A 19823-nucleotide genomic window follows, 5' to 3' on the forward strand; every position below is an offset into this window, starting at 1 on the left:
ATAGTGCTTTCCTCACTTGGAGGTAAAGAAAAATCATGATAAAAGTAATGAAAGAGAACTGTCGTCTTGTTTCCTTCGGTTAACTTCTGAATGGACCGCTTTTAGCAGAAACGAACCATGAGCCACATCAACTACTACCTAATTAAAATGAGCGATTTAATTTTTTTACAACAGAACGTTGTACAGATTTTTTTCAAAAATTTTAAGGAATTTGCTTCGCACCATGCAGAAAATTAACTGAACTTTGTACGCAAAAATCTGCACAACTAAACCGTTTTCAAGTGAAAAATTAAATTGACCGATTAAATTTGGCAATAGCTGACGTGGCTTGGTTCCTTTCTGCTTAACGCAGTCCAAACGAGAACGATGAATTTTTCTATATCAGTGCAGAAAAAATCCAGAGAAAATAAAAAAACTGAAATCATAATATTCCTAAATTTCAGTCAAGTTGTTTTTCCCACAATTTTCCACTAATTTTTCTGATATGTACGGAATCCGCTCCAATAATGAACAGTCGCACTAGTTCGTTCGGAAAAAAAACTATGTGCAACAAGATTTTGCCGTCGAATTTCTGAGATTTAATGTAATTATTTGATTAACATCAAAATCGCACGACTTAATGAACGAAATTACGAAAAAATATTTTCTAGGTACTATTCGAGAACCGAGTATACGTGCACAGAAGAGAAGAAACATCCATCATCTAAGCTCAGCAATAGCATAAAATATGCTGAAAAATGGTCTATGATGGATATTGAGCGACCGGTTCACCTTCAATTTTATCGTTATCATTGAAAATGCGTTTAACTTTGATTGTGACAAATAATAACACGCGTACACGTACATGCGATCAATTTTGCTTGCTCGCAATTAGCGCTAATGTTCTTAGGTGACTCAACAAAACATACTTATCCAGGTACCTTTTCTATTCTACCTATTAATTTTTTTTTGTAAGTAACAAATTAAAAGCTTCCTGATGTCTCCAGTCATGTTTCTTCATCACGAAACTTCCTACGAGGATGACTTTGGGCGAAATCAAGGAAACGTCGTTAAGAACGTTACTATCGGTTAAAACATCGTAATTCGAACTGAGGATTGCTTTTTCGATCGGGAGTTTGCCCTGACTCGATCCTCTAAACAACCCCCCCCCCCCCCCCCAAAAGATTATTGATTCGGGCACATCATCATAGCGTATTTGGACCAAACTTAACCACAACTTTTCTCCAATTTCAAAACTAAGAGACACCTCAATGCGCAGAGATATGACAGAGATGACGGCGCAAAGATACAACTATTCGTACTTGATGGACATCCATATTGCATCTGCAAAATTGAAGGCGCTATGGAACGAGGCATGCACTCACAGTGCTCCAGTCTATTGCGAATGAGATGTATCTCTCAAATTCGAGAAAAAATTTGACGAGGTCTGAATACGTCTCTCTTATCTTTGGCTGCGATGACACTCGATTCAATTCATTTTTCTCACCTGACGTTTGATTATTTTCTTATGATGTATTTGTAGACGCACATCTATACAAGTACGTATTTGCCGGTCCGATACAACTCGGAAAAAACGTGTAGCACGCCTCGGGTCAATTTGCCTAGGCTCGGGCATCTAAGGGTAAAAACGAAGGAAAAATTATCGGGGGAATTTGGCAACATTCAAATGTTCATTGGGCGTTTTTATTTGCGACTGCAATATTCTACTTAATTGGTTTCTCTTGGGTGAGCACTGTGTCTTAAACCTGGCTCATAAGCTGAAATCGAAAGTTAAACTTGTTACACTGTTATCCCCTTTGAAAAGAGACGGGCTTGGCTGCACTCATCCTATTGGATGCATGAAGGTCGGACTGTACGACTGCATTCGATGTGGTTGCTTCTTGCCTGTCGACGTATTCTTCCTTCCCTTTCGCCTCTCACCGAAGGCTCATCGATTGTAAAATGGACGACCACGAGCACTGAATGACACCCTTCAAATGTCAAATCGTGACGCGAAAACAATGACACCTCGGGAGAACAACTTCACTTGTGCTTAGTCCTTGAATTTTTCGCGCGAAACTGTTGCCGGGCTTGAACGCGCAGGAGATGATCCGGAAGAAATAAAGCCTCTTTGATGAAGAGTGCTGTCTCCGGGCTTCCGAACAGTGGCGTGGCGTGAATTTCGATATATCGATTGTTATACCATTTAAACCTATGGAAAAGGATCGATAAACAGGTTGTTCGCAGCGAACACCCTAATAATCGATTCTTTCCCATAGGTTTAAATGGCATAACAATCGATTTATCGCAATTCACGCCACGCCACTGTTTCCGAAAGGGCTTGCCAGACTGATCTGCTTCAAAATCAGGCTCACAATTGTACATTTTTCAAGAAAAAACTAATATTTACCGCTCATCGCTAAACTACGTATACGACACTGGTTTCCTCAGATACACTCATAAAAATAATTGTGTTCTTGTGTTAATTTTGGATAAAATAGGATATGGAACACAAACCAAAACAAATTATGTCAGTATGTTGGAGTTTTTTGCCAACGTGCGTTAAAAATTCAGCATAAAGCTGAAAATCTCAATACAGAGGGAAAAAGCTCATCTGAGAACAATTTTCCCTCAGAGAGATATGCTGTTTGGTGTTTGGTTTTGAGGGAAAATTGTGCTCATATGAGTTTTTTCCCTCTGAATTGAGATTTCCAGCTTTATGCTGAATTTTTAACGCACGTTGGCAAAAAACTCCAACATACAGTACTGTCTTACGACCCGTGCGTCCATCGCAATCAGTTTAAAAATTATGTGTTGACTTTGGTACAGTTTGCGGTGAATTTAGCGCAGAAAAAAATGGAGAGACTGGACATTCCCCCGATTGCAACGCTGTTATTCACCACTCGGTTTTTTTATTATTAAATTTCTTCAAGACAACTAACTGAAATTTTCTCTTGACATTGTCAACCGGTTATTTTTTATTTTACTTCTCGTATACACCAAACTTTGTTTTAATTATTCTCTCTGTGTACAGTTCGATACAATTATCTCGTGCAAATCCTCCATTGCGATAATTTCGCGATCCAGGAACTTATTTTTCGTGATATGTGGAATAGTTTGTGCACTGGAAAAAAAAGTCGCTTGGATCTAGAGTCCAGGCTCTTAAAAACATTGACAAGAAAAGATACTCTTGATCTAATCGGACTTTTTGCTTGATCAAAAGGTAATCCGCCTACCTAAATCAAGAGGCTCGGCTCTTCGATTCAAGCAAAAAGTCGATTGGATCGAGAGTATTTTTTCTTGTCAATGTTATTAAGAGTCTGGACTCTACATCCAAGCGACTTTTTTTCAGTGTGTTTTTCACCCAGAAGCGGCATCTTGGGCGGACCGTTGTGAGGTGCAATAATTGGCACAATGGAGGCGAAAATTGCAGTGATTGTTCACACACGTTTAGACGTTATGACGTCACGACGACGCGGTTCCGACGAGCTGCACAAACACTTAGAGGCTCGACAATAGCCCAACAGCCGGCAAGGAGTCGCGAGTGAACTGCAAGGATAATTAGACTTTATTGATTTTAGTCAATCAGGATGGTTGATGGTTTATTTTTCCGGGCCCCCCACCTCGAGCTGGCATATCTTCGACTTGCCGTAACAAAGACTTTGTGTGCCATGGTCCTTGGGTCGATGCTTTTTCCCGATCGTTGGTTGAGGGAGGGTCGAGCTTTGCACTATTCTCCCGCGCTAAGGAAAAACGCTGTAAGAATATTCAAATGTTGCCAAATTTACGCTCGAAAAATACTATTTTAGAACAAAGTTATGCATATTTTTCACTGAAACTTTAAGACGCTAATGATCGAATTACGAACGAAATTCCCTGAAAATTTGGAGGGAAAGTATCAACAAATTTCCAGAAAATTCGAGTCTTGTCAAATATGATTTGGCAACGTCTAAAGGTTCGTGCGGCGTTCTTCTTTGGCACGGCAGTATTCACTACTTGCAACAGTGCAATAAGCGTCGCACAATGGACCGAATCAATCGGAGAGGTCGGACATGACTTTTTTAACTAGAACTGCAAATTTTGATGTTTATTTCGCCGAAGTTTCAGATGTGTGATCCGAACCTCAGCAGCTAGACCTTAAGTGTTCGGATGCTCAATCCGAAAACTTCAGAGATCCATATGACCTAAACTTTGGGTCTCACGCACGCAGTTTTTTTCTCCGTGTATGGAAGCATTTTTAAGACCTCAAAATTTTGTAAAAACGGAGTAATGAGCTTTAATAGTTTCCAAATTTTGTCCGACCGCTCCCACTGACTCGATCCAATGTGCGTCGGTTCTTTGCGAAACGTCAATTCAGAAACTTCAATTTGAAAACAACAGTAGTCTATCGCAATTTTTTTGTTTTTTGGTGTGTGTCGCACTAGGAGTCAGGGTCGGATTTATCTACTTGCCGCCCATGGGCCGCCTGTATTTTACCGCCCCCTTCTCATTCGTTTTGGAACATCAATAAAAACCATCAAAATAACGTGCCGAAGGGGGAGGTGTACATCAGACGCGTTTACTCGTGTTGGACACATTTTTTGCAAAAGCCCTACTAACACTACTAGCAAAAGTTCACGGAGCTTTGCGCGAAAGTTAGGTTCCGTAAACCTATCTCTGTTTAGACAATAAGGCCTTCCATTTATAAGAAATAAACGAAAAAATTATGAAAGACGAAACATGAATGTGGTTTAATAATTTTAACTTCCGCCGCCGCGCCACGCTGACCGCACAGTGTTTGGTGCAATGCGTGAAGTATTCCTACCGTCTTGTAGGCACTATACGTTTCGCGTCGACCGCTGCTGAACGCACTATGTTTGACGCAATGCGTGAAGTATTCATGCAGTCTTGTAGGCACTAATATATGTTCCATGCCGACTGCCGCGCCAAGGGCTTCTCCTTTTCATCTCAAGTCCTCGTCATCATTCCTCTCTGCGCCGCGCCATTACAGACCAACGTGCGCGTTTGGTTTCTCTCCTAACTCGACTAATTGAAGGCTCTGTCTCTTGTATCACCGAAAGAAAACAAAATTAGAAATTACTATACTCTCAGGAAATGAGAGATTTTGTCGCCTCGTCTCGTTTGTAATTTTTTTTCTGAATCCGATTTTTTTGTAGGTACCTACATTTAAAAAAAAAAAAAATCTAAATTTGCCGTTATGGGCCGCGGCCCATGTGGCCTCCCCCTAAATCCGGCCCTGCTGGGAGTCCAAAATTAGTTCCAGTATAGTCAATAGTAAAACAACAGGAGTCTATTAAAATGAGATAGAGTCAACTCTGACTCTCCCTCGCGGTCATTTGACTATATTTTAATTCATTTGCCTCCAGTAGCCCCATCGACGAGGCCCAGGGGCTACAGGACCGTCAATTTCGATTTTTTAGGGGTCGATTACCCGCAAAATACATCTTTTCAACAAGCCTTCACCGCAATTGAATCAGTGAGATCGAAAACACACCAACTCGGTAACTCGAAAATGCTCAATTTTCATTAAAGACCGTCTATTTTTAAAAAGTCATTGAAGTTAGCGCATCTGTTCCAACTTGGACCTTTAAAATGTACCTAAGTGTTTGTAATTGGGCGACAAAAATGTTTTTCTTCGACTGATTTCTTCATCTACTGTGCAGTTTTGTGTGTGCTTTGATTACTTTCATTTTTCCGAGTTGGTGTGTTTTCGTTCTCACTGATTCAATTAAGCGACCTGGCATTTTTTGGAAGGGGACTCTGTCCCTTCTGTTTTAATCACAAAAACCCTGAAGCCTCGACCTGACATTGGTGGATGAAGTCGTCAACGGACAGTAATGAATCGGCGAAGACGAGAGGGAGCCAGGTGGATGATGAGCACGGGTGTCGGTTGCATAATGGCACGAACCGAACGAGACAAATGAGACGAATCTATTGTCGGGCAGGTTTACAGGGGACACTGTCATGCTAATGAACGGAAATCGTTAATGCTCTCCCGCGCGCCGCACTCACAATCAGACCACAAGCTTCAACGTACCTCCGTCGCGGGAACCCGATTTCCACGCTGCACTCCTGCAGGAATGCACGTGCGACGAGCAGGGCGGCATGAAACGTAGAAAGAAACGAAAGATTGGAAATTTTAGTGAAATATTTCTTGAAATTGCACGAGGCTGGCCCCTGAAAAATTTCAAATTTTTCAGGGGCTAGAGTATGCGACCCGCAGTCAAACACACAAAAATATAAGAAAGTCACAATTTTTACACTTTTCGAAACATGAAAAGGAACCGGTATTTTTCAATATATTTTATAAATTACTGAAATTTCAGTGAAATATTTCATAAAATTGCACGAGGTTGGGAAGTATTTCAAATTTTTCAAAGGCTAGAGTATGCAACCCGCAGTCAAACACACAAAAATATAAGAAAGTCACAATTTTTACACTTTTCGAAACATGAAAAGGAACCGGTATTTTTCAATATATTTTATAAATTACTGAAATTTCAGTGAAATATTTCATGAAATTGCACGAGGTTGGGAAGTATTTCAAATTTTTCAAGGGCTAGAGTATGCAACCCGCAGTCAAACACACAAAAATGGAAGAAAGTCACAATTTTTACATTTTTCGTAACATGAAAAGCAACCGGTATTTTTCAATATCTTTCATGAATTCCTGCAATTTCATGAAATATTTCACGTGAAATTTCAAGGTTTTATTTTTAATGTTTCGCCATCCTCGCGACGACGAGTCCACACACTGAGAAACTGAGAAAGCGCTATCTTTGCGTTTCTGAAAGACTCGTCTTCAGAGTGTCTACTGAATGTAATTTTGGATTTTCCTGATTTTTCCTGATATTTCAGACGAGATTTCTCGAGTTTTCGCGCGAATAATTTGACACTCGTTTGATTTAAAAATCTACATTCGATGAATTGAATCCAATGTTTCGGAAAAGCTTGCAGTTCTCAGAATCTCCTGATCAATGACCAATTTGCCTGATTTTCCCCGGTAATATCGAATTTGCAGGTGTTTTCCGGTTAAAAATACGTAGAGCATTTTAAAAAGAAGAGGGAAAAATCCAACGCGAAAAAAACCTGATTAAAAAAAGGGTTGGTTCGGATTTACACTAATGAGAATTCTGATGGATGAAACTGGAGTGTTTAAAAACAATAACGGAGAGAAACATCAAATATCTTCGGATGTTCCGTTTGAAATAATTATTGTTGGTTGAGAGGAGAAATGGGCCATTAGAACGATTCACGATTACAGAACGAGTCGACAAATATTCACCGTTTCTGGATGCCGCAGATTGAAAGCACGGTGAACTCTCATCGAATGAATTTCACCAAAAAAGTCTAATGATATTCTCTCAGACTCATGCAAAATACCAAAATCAAACGTCCAATGATGCCGTTATGAGTGAAAACACCGCATCAAAGTTTAGACGTTATTAGACGTATTTTGATTAAATAAGATTTTTTTTGTGAAAAACTTTTAAGGTGTTTATTTGAATTTCATTTGCAATTTATTCTTAAGTTTAGTCAGTTGCTACCTACAAATTATCATCTCTGTTTAAAAAGCTTTAAAAAAATTAAAGTCTGTGAAATTAAAGATAACCGATGAGAAGCATATAAATCATAATTTGTACATTAATTTCAGTACTGTTTCGGGCTGGATTAGTTTTTCTATTGATTATATTCCACTCATTTCTTCTTCAAGGCACTGGATCTAAAAATTCTCTGGGTTTATTAGGAACTCATAGATTTCGGGTTTTCAAAGTTATCAAGAAATTTCAAGGACATCACTATCCAATTATCTATAATATAACGTCGAAAATAAAAATCGAAATAGAAATTTGACAAAAATTTTTAAATAAAATTCGACAAAATTTGGCACATTTCAAAGCTCAAGTAACGTGTTTTTCTCAGCAAAGCAGAATCGGACATTTGAGACGGGGTGAAGACTGGTATAAGACCGTTGACAGAACCAGTAATCCGGTTCCAAATTATTACCAGGAAAAGTCGGACAGAAAATGTTAAAAACATTTCGACAGGAGAGTTGTGGACAGGATTCTACCCCCCCCCCCCTCCCCCCTTCTTTGCTGTGCTCTGACTGGAAACAAGTCAAACATTTTCGTGAACGGGGCATAAAGTGACGGAGGCGACACAATAAAGCCTAAATGGGTCAGAACACTTACCGATGAGTACGTGTGCTCAACCAACACTTATATACCTGCGAATAAACATAAAAAGTTATGTCGTTTCGGCTAGGTTAATCCTTTACGCGGTGACCTTCGTTTACTTTTTTATACAGTTCTATTATACGCCTTTTTTCGTAGATTTTAGTGAGATCGATACTTCCGATGCCGCCCTTCGACAGTACTGACTGAGTGAAATAATGTGACAAACAGTATCAGGAATTCTAAATATTTTTAATTAACCAATAAAACCTTCTACCTACAGTTACTCTTGCTTCCAGGGGAAAACTTCAAAATATGATAAAATTCAAGGTTGCATTTAATTTTTCTCCAGATTCCCCTTTATAAAACATTGGAAGCTTATAAAAGATGTCATTTTTTTAGATAAGTGCGATAAATTTATCCTTTCCCGATACAGACCACCAAATATCGCGCTCGTTCGTCGTCCGCTTTAACTCATGAGCCCTGTCCACAACGCTCTTTTACCATGTCCACGGTTCATGATTGCTGCATTCAGTTGGCGCTCACTTCCCTTTGGTAGAATGTAAAATCCCGCTTTTGCATTTTGCCAAAGGGAATCACACCCACTTTCTTATCCGGATTTCTGAAGCAAACCCCATCTTTCCCACCCGTCTGTAGTTCCGTGTGGCAGAAAAACGTCCAATGGCAATGGGTCAGTTGCGCTGGTCACAGAATTGTGACTTGATGCTTGATTCTTGTAGATTAGCTAAAAATAATAAGATTTGTCCAAACCGCAACTTTCTACGCCCAATATTAACCGAGATATCGCCCGTTGAAAAGTCGGGTTTTTGGCGTCATCCACCGCGGTAGTGACACCCATGGTTTCTTCCACCTTGCTTTCATCCAAGTTTCACGTTGAGTAAACAGTACAAATGTGCGTCACACTGACTGATGAAAGCAAGGTGGAAGAAACCACGGATGTCGCTACCGTGGTGGATGACGTTAGAAACCCGAATTTTCAATGGGCGATATCTCGGTTAATATTTGGCGTAGGAAGTTGTAGTTTAGACAGAACTTATTGATTTTAGCTAATCTACGAGGATCAAGCATCAAAACTCGATTCTGTGACTAGCGCAACTGATCCATTCACTGGAAAAAAAAAAACACATTGGATCCAGAGTCCAGACTCTTAAAAACATCGAGAAGAAAAAATACTCTTGATTCAATCGGATTTTTGCTTAAATCAAGAATCAAGCCTCTTAATTTGAGCGGATTTCCTTTTGATTTAAGCTTAAATCTGATTGAATCAAGAGTCCTTTTTCTTGTCAATGTTCTCAATAGTCTGGACTCTAGATCTGATGTGTTTTTTTTTTTTTTTTTTCCAGTGTTGTGCGTTGGCTGGGTTAGGTTAGTTTAGGTCAGCTCAAGTTAGATTTAAGAAAAGAATGGAAATGTAGCCTTACAAGACGAGGCCTCCCTGAGGAAATAAGCTGCCTGTAGTTGGACCAAGAATACGAGGCTCCGAACTAGATAAGAAGGAACGAAGGGTGGGTGCGTTAGCCTAGGATTTGCGAGTTCGCAATGTGGCAATTTGCCGGGGAGCGGACTGGCTAATAGTGACTAATAAGTGTAGTTGTGGAGTAATACGGGTAATAACTAGTAATGCGGCGAGCGCCAACCGGTGGCTGCCAACTGGTGAAGTGGGCCTCGATCCGGATTAGCCGTCGCTTAATTACCTCGGACCACGCGCCGAGAACCGCGGACCGAAAGCAGCGCCGCAAAAACCGCGTATCCTCACGTTGTTCCCGGCTGGAGTTGCGCGGTTTTCGGGTGTCACGGCCTCGACGCTGGAATCCGGAGATGGAGTTCTCACTTCGTCGACCCAATTCGCGGCGCGGCCGGTGCATCCACCTATGCAAGCCAGGACCCTCAAAACTAGACGAGATATCAGTCAATGGGTCAACGAGTTCGCGTCCAGTTCAACTACGAGAACCATGGTTTCCAGGAGGGTGTGGATTCGATCGACATGAATCAATTGATAAATAAAAACGTGAATGGATCGACATCCATTCGATCGAGGAATTTTTAAAAAACGGTGTCGATTCGATCGACATGAAGCTGTCGAAAAGTAAAAACGTGAACCGATCGACGTGATTCGATCGATTCACGGGCTTGTCGATCGATTCTCGTTCATGTCGACCGATTCGGAGAGCTGTCGATCGGTTCACGCTTCTATTTTTCGATCGATTCATGTCGATTGGATCGACTCCGGTTTCGAATAATTTTTCGATCGGATCGAAGGCGATGGGTTCACGTTTTTACTTTTCAGTGAACCCCCACTGAAACCCCAGATTATGGTACAGCTTAAGTAGAATTTAGCACAAAAAACAGCGGAAACTCCTAGAATCAGAATCAACCAGAGGTTTGGATTCCTTCCCATTTCATCCGAACTTAAGAGTAATTTTTTTCCCCTCGGTGCGTTTTTCAATGAAACTTGACTCATTTTCGCTAAACTCGATCTAGCTCCCAGTGCCCGCGGTTGCCGAAAGTAATGGGCAATTTTCCGTGAGAAACTTGGGTCCTTACTACGATTCGGTAAGACGGGAGGATAGGGCGAGATCGTGGAATTGCGTATCGCGACGGTGACGTCATAGACGAATCCGGGCAGGAGCGGAAGTGGGCGATGATGGAATAAAAACGAGTGCGGGCACGATAAGCGGTGGCCGCACGGTGGATAAATCGGTCAATCCTGGTCGGACATGAAATGTTTACTAAAACTGCAATGGACCACTAGATAAGGTACGAATTTCAGCACTCTGATACATGTTTCTTAACCAAAATTTTACGTAAAACACGATGCACACAACGAATATTACCGAAATCAACTCCTGACGAAGATATTTAATGATTCTTGATGCGTGAATTCAAACCACCCGCTCATGAAAACTCAATGCTCTACGTGATTCACATCGCGCGCTAAATGTTTATCATGACAGTCTCTGCGATGTAAAAATCTTCAACTTCAATCTTGACACTTTGGCTCAGCTATAGCAGATTACCAGTAGTTTGAACAACACATGGTGGAAAATGAACATTGCTCGATTGAGAAGCTTGCTGAAACCGTTGTAGTGCGCGACTTGACTCACGTAGAGCTTTGAGTTTCTTGTGAGCGGGCAGTTCAAATTCCTCGTAACCAATGTGAAATAAAAACGTTAATATCTTCGTTAGGAGTTGATTTCGGTAATTTTCGTAGTGTGAATTGTGTTCTACGTGAAATTCTGGTTAAGAAACATCTATCAGATTGCTTAAATTCGTACCTTGTCTAATGGTCCATTTTGATGTTTATTTCGTCACATTTTTAATTTCAAGAGGTGCTTAAAGAAGAAAATTTCACGAGAAAACCAATGGACCCACTTTTAGAACCTCAAAGTCTTGTATAATCGGAGTTATAAGCGTTTAAAGTTTCGGAATTTTGTCCGACCTCTCCTCGACTCGATCCGCTGTGCGACGGTCGCAGCCACCGAATCTGCCTCGAAACCCACTTTTCCGATGACCGAAGCGACGACGACGCCAGGCCGGGCCGAGTTGTCCGTCTTCTTGTTGGCCTCCTCCATCCTCGCCTTGTGCGGATCCTGGACCGAATTCGTCCGCGAGTCCGCATGAATTATTCACGCGGATCAGCCGCGGATTATTCCCAATCCTCCGATCCGACCGAGGGTTATTTTCGTACCGTCGGTCGTCGCGCCACGCAAAAATAGGAACGCACCAATGAAAACATGCTCAGCCTGTTTTTTCCTTCCCGATTGGACCGACCCGCGCTCAGCCGATGGAGAATTTTGCATTTCCATGACTGTTGACGTTGAGGTGGATCTTCAGCTTTTGCGCACCGAGAGAAGGAATACGGTTATTCGACGGCTACCACGGTGGTAGAACCGGATACTTTGGTGAGATTGTTGATGAGCATATGCTTTTTTTCAGCTGCAACAATTTTTTTCAGTGTATCGTGGTACACTGGAAAAAAAGTAGCTTGGATCTAGAGTCCAAACTGTTGAAAACATTGACAAGAAAAAATACTCTTGATTCATCGGATTTTCGCTTAAATAGAGAGCCAAGCCTCTTACTTTAAGCGGATTTCCATTGGATTCAAGCAAAAATCCGATTGAATCAAGAGTATTTTTTCTTGTCAATGTTTTCAACAGTTTGGACTCTAGATCCAAGCTACTTTTTTTCCAGTGTAACCGTAGAGTAACCGTGTTTTTTTTCGGTAGATACAATGCAATCAGTTGCGAAATTAAGACAGTACTTTTGACTTTATTTTAAGATTAGGGAGGATGATTTTCAGCACGAGCATTTCTTAATGATTGATCTAGAAACTGAAATTTCGATGTCACCCCAAAAAATCGACCAAATGGTTAAAATTTGAAATAACTCGATCCACCCCAGAATGCTGGAAGATGCCCAAAAGCTGAAGATCTACCTTAAAGACGTAATTGACTTACTGAGGGGTCTTCATCTTTTTGCTTCTGCATCACCATTTTATAGATTTCAGTCATTGAAGACTGGCGCTTTATTTTTTACAGTGTAAGCTCGGTAACTCAAGCCTTCTCTTTACAGTCTTTAATCATGTCTCATGTAATATTCTGTTCTTGCACATGGACGAAATGCAATAATAAAGATCTAATCAGGGTGTTCAGACTTCAAAGGGAAAACAAATTCATGATTACAAATAACACGCATGGTCTACCGAAATCCAACATGTTCATTGTGCAATTTTAGTGTGTATCAATGGCTACCGGTTTTTCACCTGAAAATGAAACTTAACACCGAATAGTGAGTTCGTGGTGCGACAATTTCACTTACATCGTTTGTCTTTGTCGGAATTATATTTGAAGGCGTGACTCTCGGAGATGACCTTGCCCTTCGCGAAATGAGAGCATGCCACTAAAATCTAATGCGCTCCGGATTTTATAAACAAGCGTATTTTCCTCAACTCGAGAGGACTTTTCAAACAGAATTTAACTGAGGAGGATTGTGGGAGGGATAATTCAAAAGAGCACACGACGGTAAAATCACTTGAAACTCTTTCCGAGTCTTTTGCTGCCTATTCTGGGTCATCCGAGGGTCAAGGTTACTGGGAGTTCTTTCCTCGCGACATGTGGTCAAATTATAATAATTTACTCACAGGGGATGACCATTAACCATATTCCGCGGAGTTAAGGAAGAACGACGAATATTTACACATAACTCGTTTGCTCTGGATATTCGTTTCACAAAAATATAGTGTCTCTTTCCTCAGTGCGTGACGAGTGGTTGCAGCATACTGCCGTGCTAAGAAAGAACGCCGTATGAACCTTCAGGCGTTGCCAAATTTCCTTTGGTAAATCATGAATTTTCGAGAAAATTTGTGAATATTTTTCCTTCATTTTTCAGATAATTTTGTTCCCAACTTCACCTAAAATCCTGAAAATCTCAAGAAAAAAGATTCATAACTTTCTTCAAGAATTTAAGTATTTTCTGAGAGGAAATTTGGCAACTCTCGAATGTTTATACGACGTTTATCCTTAGCACGGCAGTACAGCTTAATAACAGTAAAAGTTCGTGAAATAATTCCAAAAAGCACATTAAAATGTTCAATAAATCATTTCTACGGGGGAAAAAGCTATACCATATCGAAATCCGACCCATCTAAAGTCGACAGTCAAGTTGACGTAGAAAGGCAATTACTTAACAGTGGCGAGGCGTGCTTGGCGATGTATCGATTGATCTGCCATTTAAACCTATGAAAAAGGATCGACAGACAAGGTGTTCACAACGAACACCTTAATAGTCGATACTTTACCATAGCTTTAAATGGGGAAATGTCGATAATCGATCATTCACGCCTCGTCACTGATACCTCGGAGTCCTAGAACTGAGTTCAGCCAAATGGTAAACGCTTTGCCCCCGCCCGGCTACTCGGCTACGTTACCAGAACCCGTCAAAAACATCGAATCAAAAGGGCCCCATTTTTGGCATATTCAGAACGGGGTTTCTTCGACGCATTTAGGGTTAAAAGCGATCTGAAAAAATTCCTAGAAATCTAGTACACTCCTCACTTCTAGGAAATGAATTCAAAAATGGGTGCCACTGATCCTTAAAAAAAATTATCTTGTTCAACATACGTATAAACGCAAAGGAAACTCATTACATCGCAAAGGATTCCCTGCTAGTTTTATTTTTTTTACTTAAAAGAATATTTTGCTGGGAGACTGCATACACTGGCATTTGAACATTTACGCGTGTACCTCGACTGACGTGTTCACCACATTTCCACCGGTGCAGCTCCCACGGCAATGACACATAATGATAGAGGACCGGAGAGCTCAGATATTATGAAACAAACTCCAACCATCCGAGCACTCTATTTGTGGGATCCCGATCAACTTTCTAAAATATTCAATCAACGTTTAGACCGTGCTGTAAAGTAAGATTTTTGGAGATTTACTTTGATACATAGACACTTTAACATTCTGCCGTGCTAAGAGAGAACGCCGTATGAACATTCGAAAGTTGCCAAGTCTCTCGCGATTAATTGTTTATTTTTGAGGGTACTTATGCATATTTTTTCTTGAAATTCTCAGATATTTGAGATGAAATTACGAATAAAAATATCAGGGAAATTGAAGGGAAAAAATTCACAAGTTCCCCGGAGGTTTCGTAGTTTATCAAAGTAAATTTGACAACGTCTGAAGGCTCATACGACGTTTTTCCTTGGCACGGCAGCATTAATGAGGAGAAAAATTCACTTTAAGATTCTACCTTCCACGCTTAAGTGAGTGCAAGCTGCGAGCTGTACAAATGTAATAATGGGATTTCCCGTGCCGTGCGTCACTTATTACACATGGATGAATTTGACTCCTCATGCATTGAATCCCAATCACGCAAATGATCTATATAAGTAGCTTAGATTATTCTCACCATTAAGTATTAATAAGCTAAGGATTTTACGTCGGCGGAGAAAGGACATATTCGTCAAACCCAAGTAGAGGTTTTTTTTTTTTTTTTTTTTTTTTTTTTTTTTTTTTTTGAGAGCAGGAAGCTTTGAATTAATCAATTAACGCTAAACGCTAATACTTTATTTACCAGTTCAAGTCGAAAATTTCCGGTCAATTCACCATGTTTTTCATTATTTTTAACTAGGCTGTCTGACTGTCTTTTTAACTAGTCAGGGAACCATTAATATATATACATATGTAAACTAAATGTACTATGGTCCTGTCATGCTTAAATTATTACCCAGTCTAAAGGTCTTTTAAGCAATTCTTCTGGGAAAGGTAAGGCCTTGCAATGCTGCTCCAATTTTGTAGCTTATTGTTAGTGATTATTCGGATAGAAACGATAGGTTGCAACTATTCGTGCTGAGGAGTCGACAGTGTTGCATACGCAAAGGAATGAAGGCCCTTTGAGTTTTCTTCGCATTTACAAAATATTCAGTACAGAAACGAATCGATTAGGGTTTTCGAACAAATGTTGATGATTTGAATTAATATCAAGCATGTTATTAATCCATCACATTTTCCCCCAGATTGTGAACTTGGAACTTGAGGTGGATTCCGGACTACCCCGATGTGTTCGTCATGATTTTGTGCCTCATCCATGAGATGTAACTCTTCTTTTCGCTTTGGTAAAAGTTTGAACTTAGTCTAAAAGCGTCAAAAGATAAAAATCTTTAAAAAAAAATCAAACTTAATCTAGAAAGCAAATAAAAGTGGCTTAACAATTTTCCCCTGACACTTTTATAAACATTTCCAGGGTTTCCCTGAATTTTTTAATTTCCCTGGCATTTCTCGGGTTGGCATTCCCTGACTGTAGCAACCCCTAATAATGCACGAAGATTGACCGACCCAGGGAGGAAAAATGTTAACATAGGTGCTTATGACGCTTGCACACTGGGAAAAAAAACACATTGGATCTAGAGTCCAGACTCTTAAAAACATCGACAAGAAAAAGTACTCTTGATCAATCGATTTTATGCTTAATCAAGAACCAAGCCTCTCAATTTGAGCTGATTTCCTTTTGATTTAAGCTTAAATCTGATTGAATCAAGAGTACATTTTTTGTCAATGTTTTCAAGAGTCTGGACTCTAGATCCAATGTGTTGTTTTTCTTTCCAGTGCACTTCTGTTACATAGTCTCTTGAATCTATGTCTGTGCAACTGCTCTGGTGATAAGTAGGAATGTTGAGTTGTGTTAGGTACAAAACTCCGCGCAGGGCGTTACCTTGGATACTCCAGTCAAGGTACCGGTACCTGGCGGCGTGCTGCATGTACTCCTTCAAAATCCCCCGCATGGCTCATGGGTGAAACTGGTCGTTGGGTGTCGGCTACCGCGCGCGACACGCTTCGAAAATCCACGCACTCGTTCACCACTCGCACATGGCGACCTGCCGCGAGGACCGCTCGTTACCAACTGAACCGCAATCGATTAATAATCGTTCGCACGGGGAAAAACACATCGAAACAAGAGTCGACCGGGTTGACGAATCGAACTGGATTCCGCCAATTTTCCCGCTTCTTTGACTTACTTTCTAGGTTAATTTGACTAGGCTGCCGTTCTAAGGAAAAAGTCGTATGAGCCTTCAGACGTTTGGCAAAATTCTTTTAACTAATCACGAATTGTCGGGGAAAATCGGGAGTATTTTTCTACAAAATTTTTAGAGAATTTTGTCCTTAATTCGATCTAAAGTGTCAGAAAATTTCAATAAAATATGTTCATAAATTTCCTCAAAAATAAGAATTGCTGAGAATGACAACATTCGAATAGCCATATGAGGTTTTACTGTAGAACGGCAGAGGGGTCCTCAATTTTGTCCGTAATTGATCTGGAGAGTCTGAAAATTTCAATAAACTATGTTCATAAATTTCCTCAGAAATAATAATTGCTGAGAATGGCAACATTCGAAAAGCCATCTGGCGTTTTATCTTAGAACGGCGGAAAGGTCATCCGTTGAGGGAGATTCCCTGACTTATAGTTAGTAATCATAGTCGTAATAATAACTCCTTTTCTCAGGAGGTCCCGTATGGTTTACATTATGGTTAAGAGAGGTTTAAGGAGATTCGAAACATAGCTTCATAAAAAGTAGAATTATCGCCAACCTCGAATAAAATTTGGCGAGATGAGTTTGGAAATGGACCCTTGAAAGAGATTATAATGATTTGCTAATGTAGAAAATAAAAAATACGTATTCGAAAAAAAGTTTCTTGGATTTAGAGTCCAGCCTCTTAGAATATTTGACGATAAAAAATACACTTAATCCAATCGGATTTTTGCTTGAATCAAAAAAAATCTTAATTGAAAGGCTTGGCTCTCTGATTCAAGTAAAAATCCGATTGAATCAAGAGTAGTTTTCTTGTCCGTTTTTTTAAGAGTTAGGAATCTGGATCCAAAAGACTTTTTGTCCGTGCGGAAGGAAAGATTCTATGATTTTGACAAACTTTATGGTAGGAACTTATTCTCCTATCCATAACTTGTGGAAGAAAATTTCCAAAACCGACAAAATTTTTTCTTCTGTATTTTTAATTTTTTGTAGAGGTAAATCGTTGTAATTCCTTGCAAAGTTCAAACTTCTATTTCTAAAGTTACACTGTTGAACTTTTCTTCAGTATCGTTAACAGTGTCCTTTTTATGATGATATGTTAAGGATCTCATTCGACCTACACAGTGTAAACCGTGCTGCTTCCGAACGAAAGAGGCTGTCTAAAAAACGACTATGAATACAACCGTATACGTTCCAAATGGTGTTGTTTGATCAGCTAATTGGATACTTGTCAACTGGTTCCTCGTCATCTAAAATCCTTGTCATCTTATTGTTAATGGCAAGTTTTAACACCGTCAGAAATATCGAGGTTTAATACGGATCGAATATCATTGGCAAAACGGCGAAATGGATACAAATCAACGTGCTCCTAAGTCAAGAAATTGCCTACTTGTGAAAATTGAAGGCGCTCTGTCACATGTGCGGAGCGACGACATCTCCCCTTCTTTCGGAGTAAACTCAGCTCTTACAGTATGACTACCTCTTAACTATATCACTCGGGTTTTACGAAAGACTCGAGAGTCAAATACACATTAAATTACATCAATTATTTAAACAACGGTGTAATTTTTCTGCGCACTTCTCCAAAATATCCTCTTTCTTAGATGTCCCCTAAAATTGTTAGCTTATCGTTGCCTTCGCCTCACTTTGTCTTCACGTTACAGGTCTTTTGAACTCTGAGAAGGACAGATCTGACAAAAATCAAATCATCTTTTTTTGGTTTGACCTTCGATGTGCATGAACGCAATTTGGATCGAACATGTGACAACGGCGCAGCCTACAACCTAGTGACTGGCCTTACAAAAATAAATCCGTTACATAAAAAGAAAGGAATGAGAGGGCAGAGGGAAAAAAACTGGTCCGCAAAGAAAGGCCAAGTTCTTTGACATAAAGAGACGGGTGGAAAAAACAAAAACAATCGTTGAAAAAAAAGTAGCCGAAAGAAGTCTTCTGGTTTCCCTGCACTCGGGCTGGCGGTGGTTCTTGCATGTCTCTCGGTGTTGTCGCGTTTTCACCAAAAGAGATGCAACAATATAATATTTCGAAACTTTCCAATCAACGGAACGAAATAGGAGGGGGGGGGGTCGTAGGTCCCCTCCATCGCTTTACATCAATATGAAAAGTTATCACTTACGACTTCATTTTGCATGCAATAACTGAAACAGGTCTATCTTACTGAGAGATCAATGCCACAAAATGAGGCATTTAAAAATTATTACGACACATATAAGCTCGGAGGCCAAAGTTCCGGGCGCTGGAGCCATAGCCAGTGTTCGGCTTCCCCTTAAAATTTTAGGAGTTACCTAGGCGAGAAACCCCAGTTTATAGGGGCCACCTACAATTTCTTAGGAGCAGAATGAACTTCTTGCATATGCCATCATGGCGCATGAAACTACGATAGACGAGGCGCGTCAATTTTCCTAGCCGCCACGAAGGCCACAGGACAATATGGACTTACTGCTGTTTTCTAGGAAATGACGTCAATTTCAGCGCTTGCACTATACTGCTCTTTGACAACCCATGGATCCACCAAGTACGGTAAAATTCTGAAATCATTCTTTTTGAGAATCGTTACTTTAAAACAAGAGCATAATACTGTCACCGCGTGTGACAAAACGCCTTCAATTTTCACGAGTAGGCAATTTCTTGACTTAGGAGCACGTTGATTTGTATCCATTTCGCCGTGCCGTTTTGCCAGTTGAACGGACATTAATGGTGGTCTCAAGCTCCATGTTGATGACCTTTGATGACTCGAGAGACAGAAAAAAGAGGAGAAAAAACGGCCATCTTCCGAAACCTGCCACCGTGTTTCCTTAATTTACCGCCCCAAAAATGTGTCACCATTGACCATGGCCGAAGTGGTACCTCCCACTAGTTCTCGCCTTCAATTTTCACGAGTAGGCAATTTATTGACCTAGGAGCTACGTCTATTTGTATCCATTTCGCCGTGTCGATTTGCCAGTTGAACGGACGTCGAAGTGTTAATTATTGTAGCTCCATGTTGATGACCTTTGATGACTTGAGCAGCAGAAAAGGAAAGGAAAAAACGGTCATCTTCCGAAACCTACCACCGTGTTTCCTTAATTTACCACCCCAAAAATGTGCACCAGGGTGTC

At 40.3% G+C, this 19823-nt stretch overlaps 1 protein-coding gene across 3 annotated transcripts in view; it reads right to left on the minus strand.

Moving 5' to 3' along the window:
* LOC109031813 (beta-1,4-glucuronyltransferase 1) overlaps positions 1–19823 on the minus strand; it is a 255217-nt gene that overhangs the window by 40032 nt on the left and 195362 nt on the right. Inside the window, exon 1 of one of the 3 annotated variants that reach the window (XM_019043581.2) lies at positions 16392–16682. The exons of the other annotated variants lie outside the window; for them this stretch is intronic. Coding sequence (XP_018899126.2) covers positions 16392–16461 — 70 coding nt within the window. The 5' untranslated portion in view covers positions 16462–16682. Of the gene's footprint in view, positions 1–16391; positions 16683–19823 lie in introns of those variants that run through there. 3 annotated transcript variants of the gene reach the window in all.

Source organism: Bemisia tabaci, chromosome 2 (genome assembly GCF_918797505.1).
Source record: "Bemisia tabaci chromosome 2, PGI_BMITA_v3".
Taxonomy (NCBI): Eukaryota; Metazoa; Arthropoda; class Insecta; order Hemiptera; family Aleyrodidae; genus Bemisia; species Bemisia tabaci.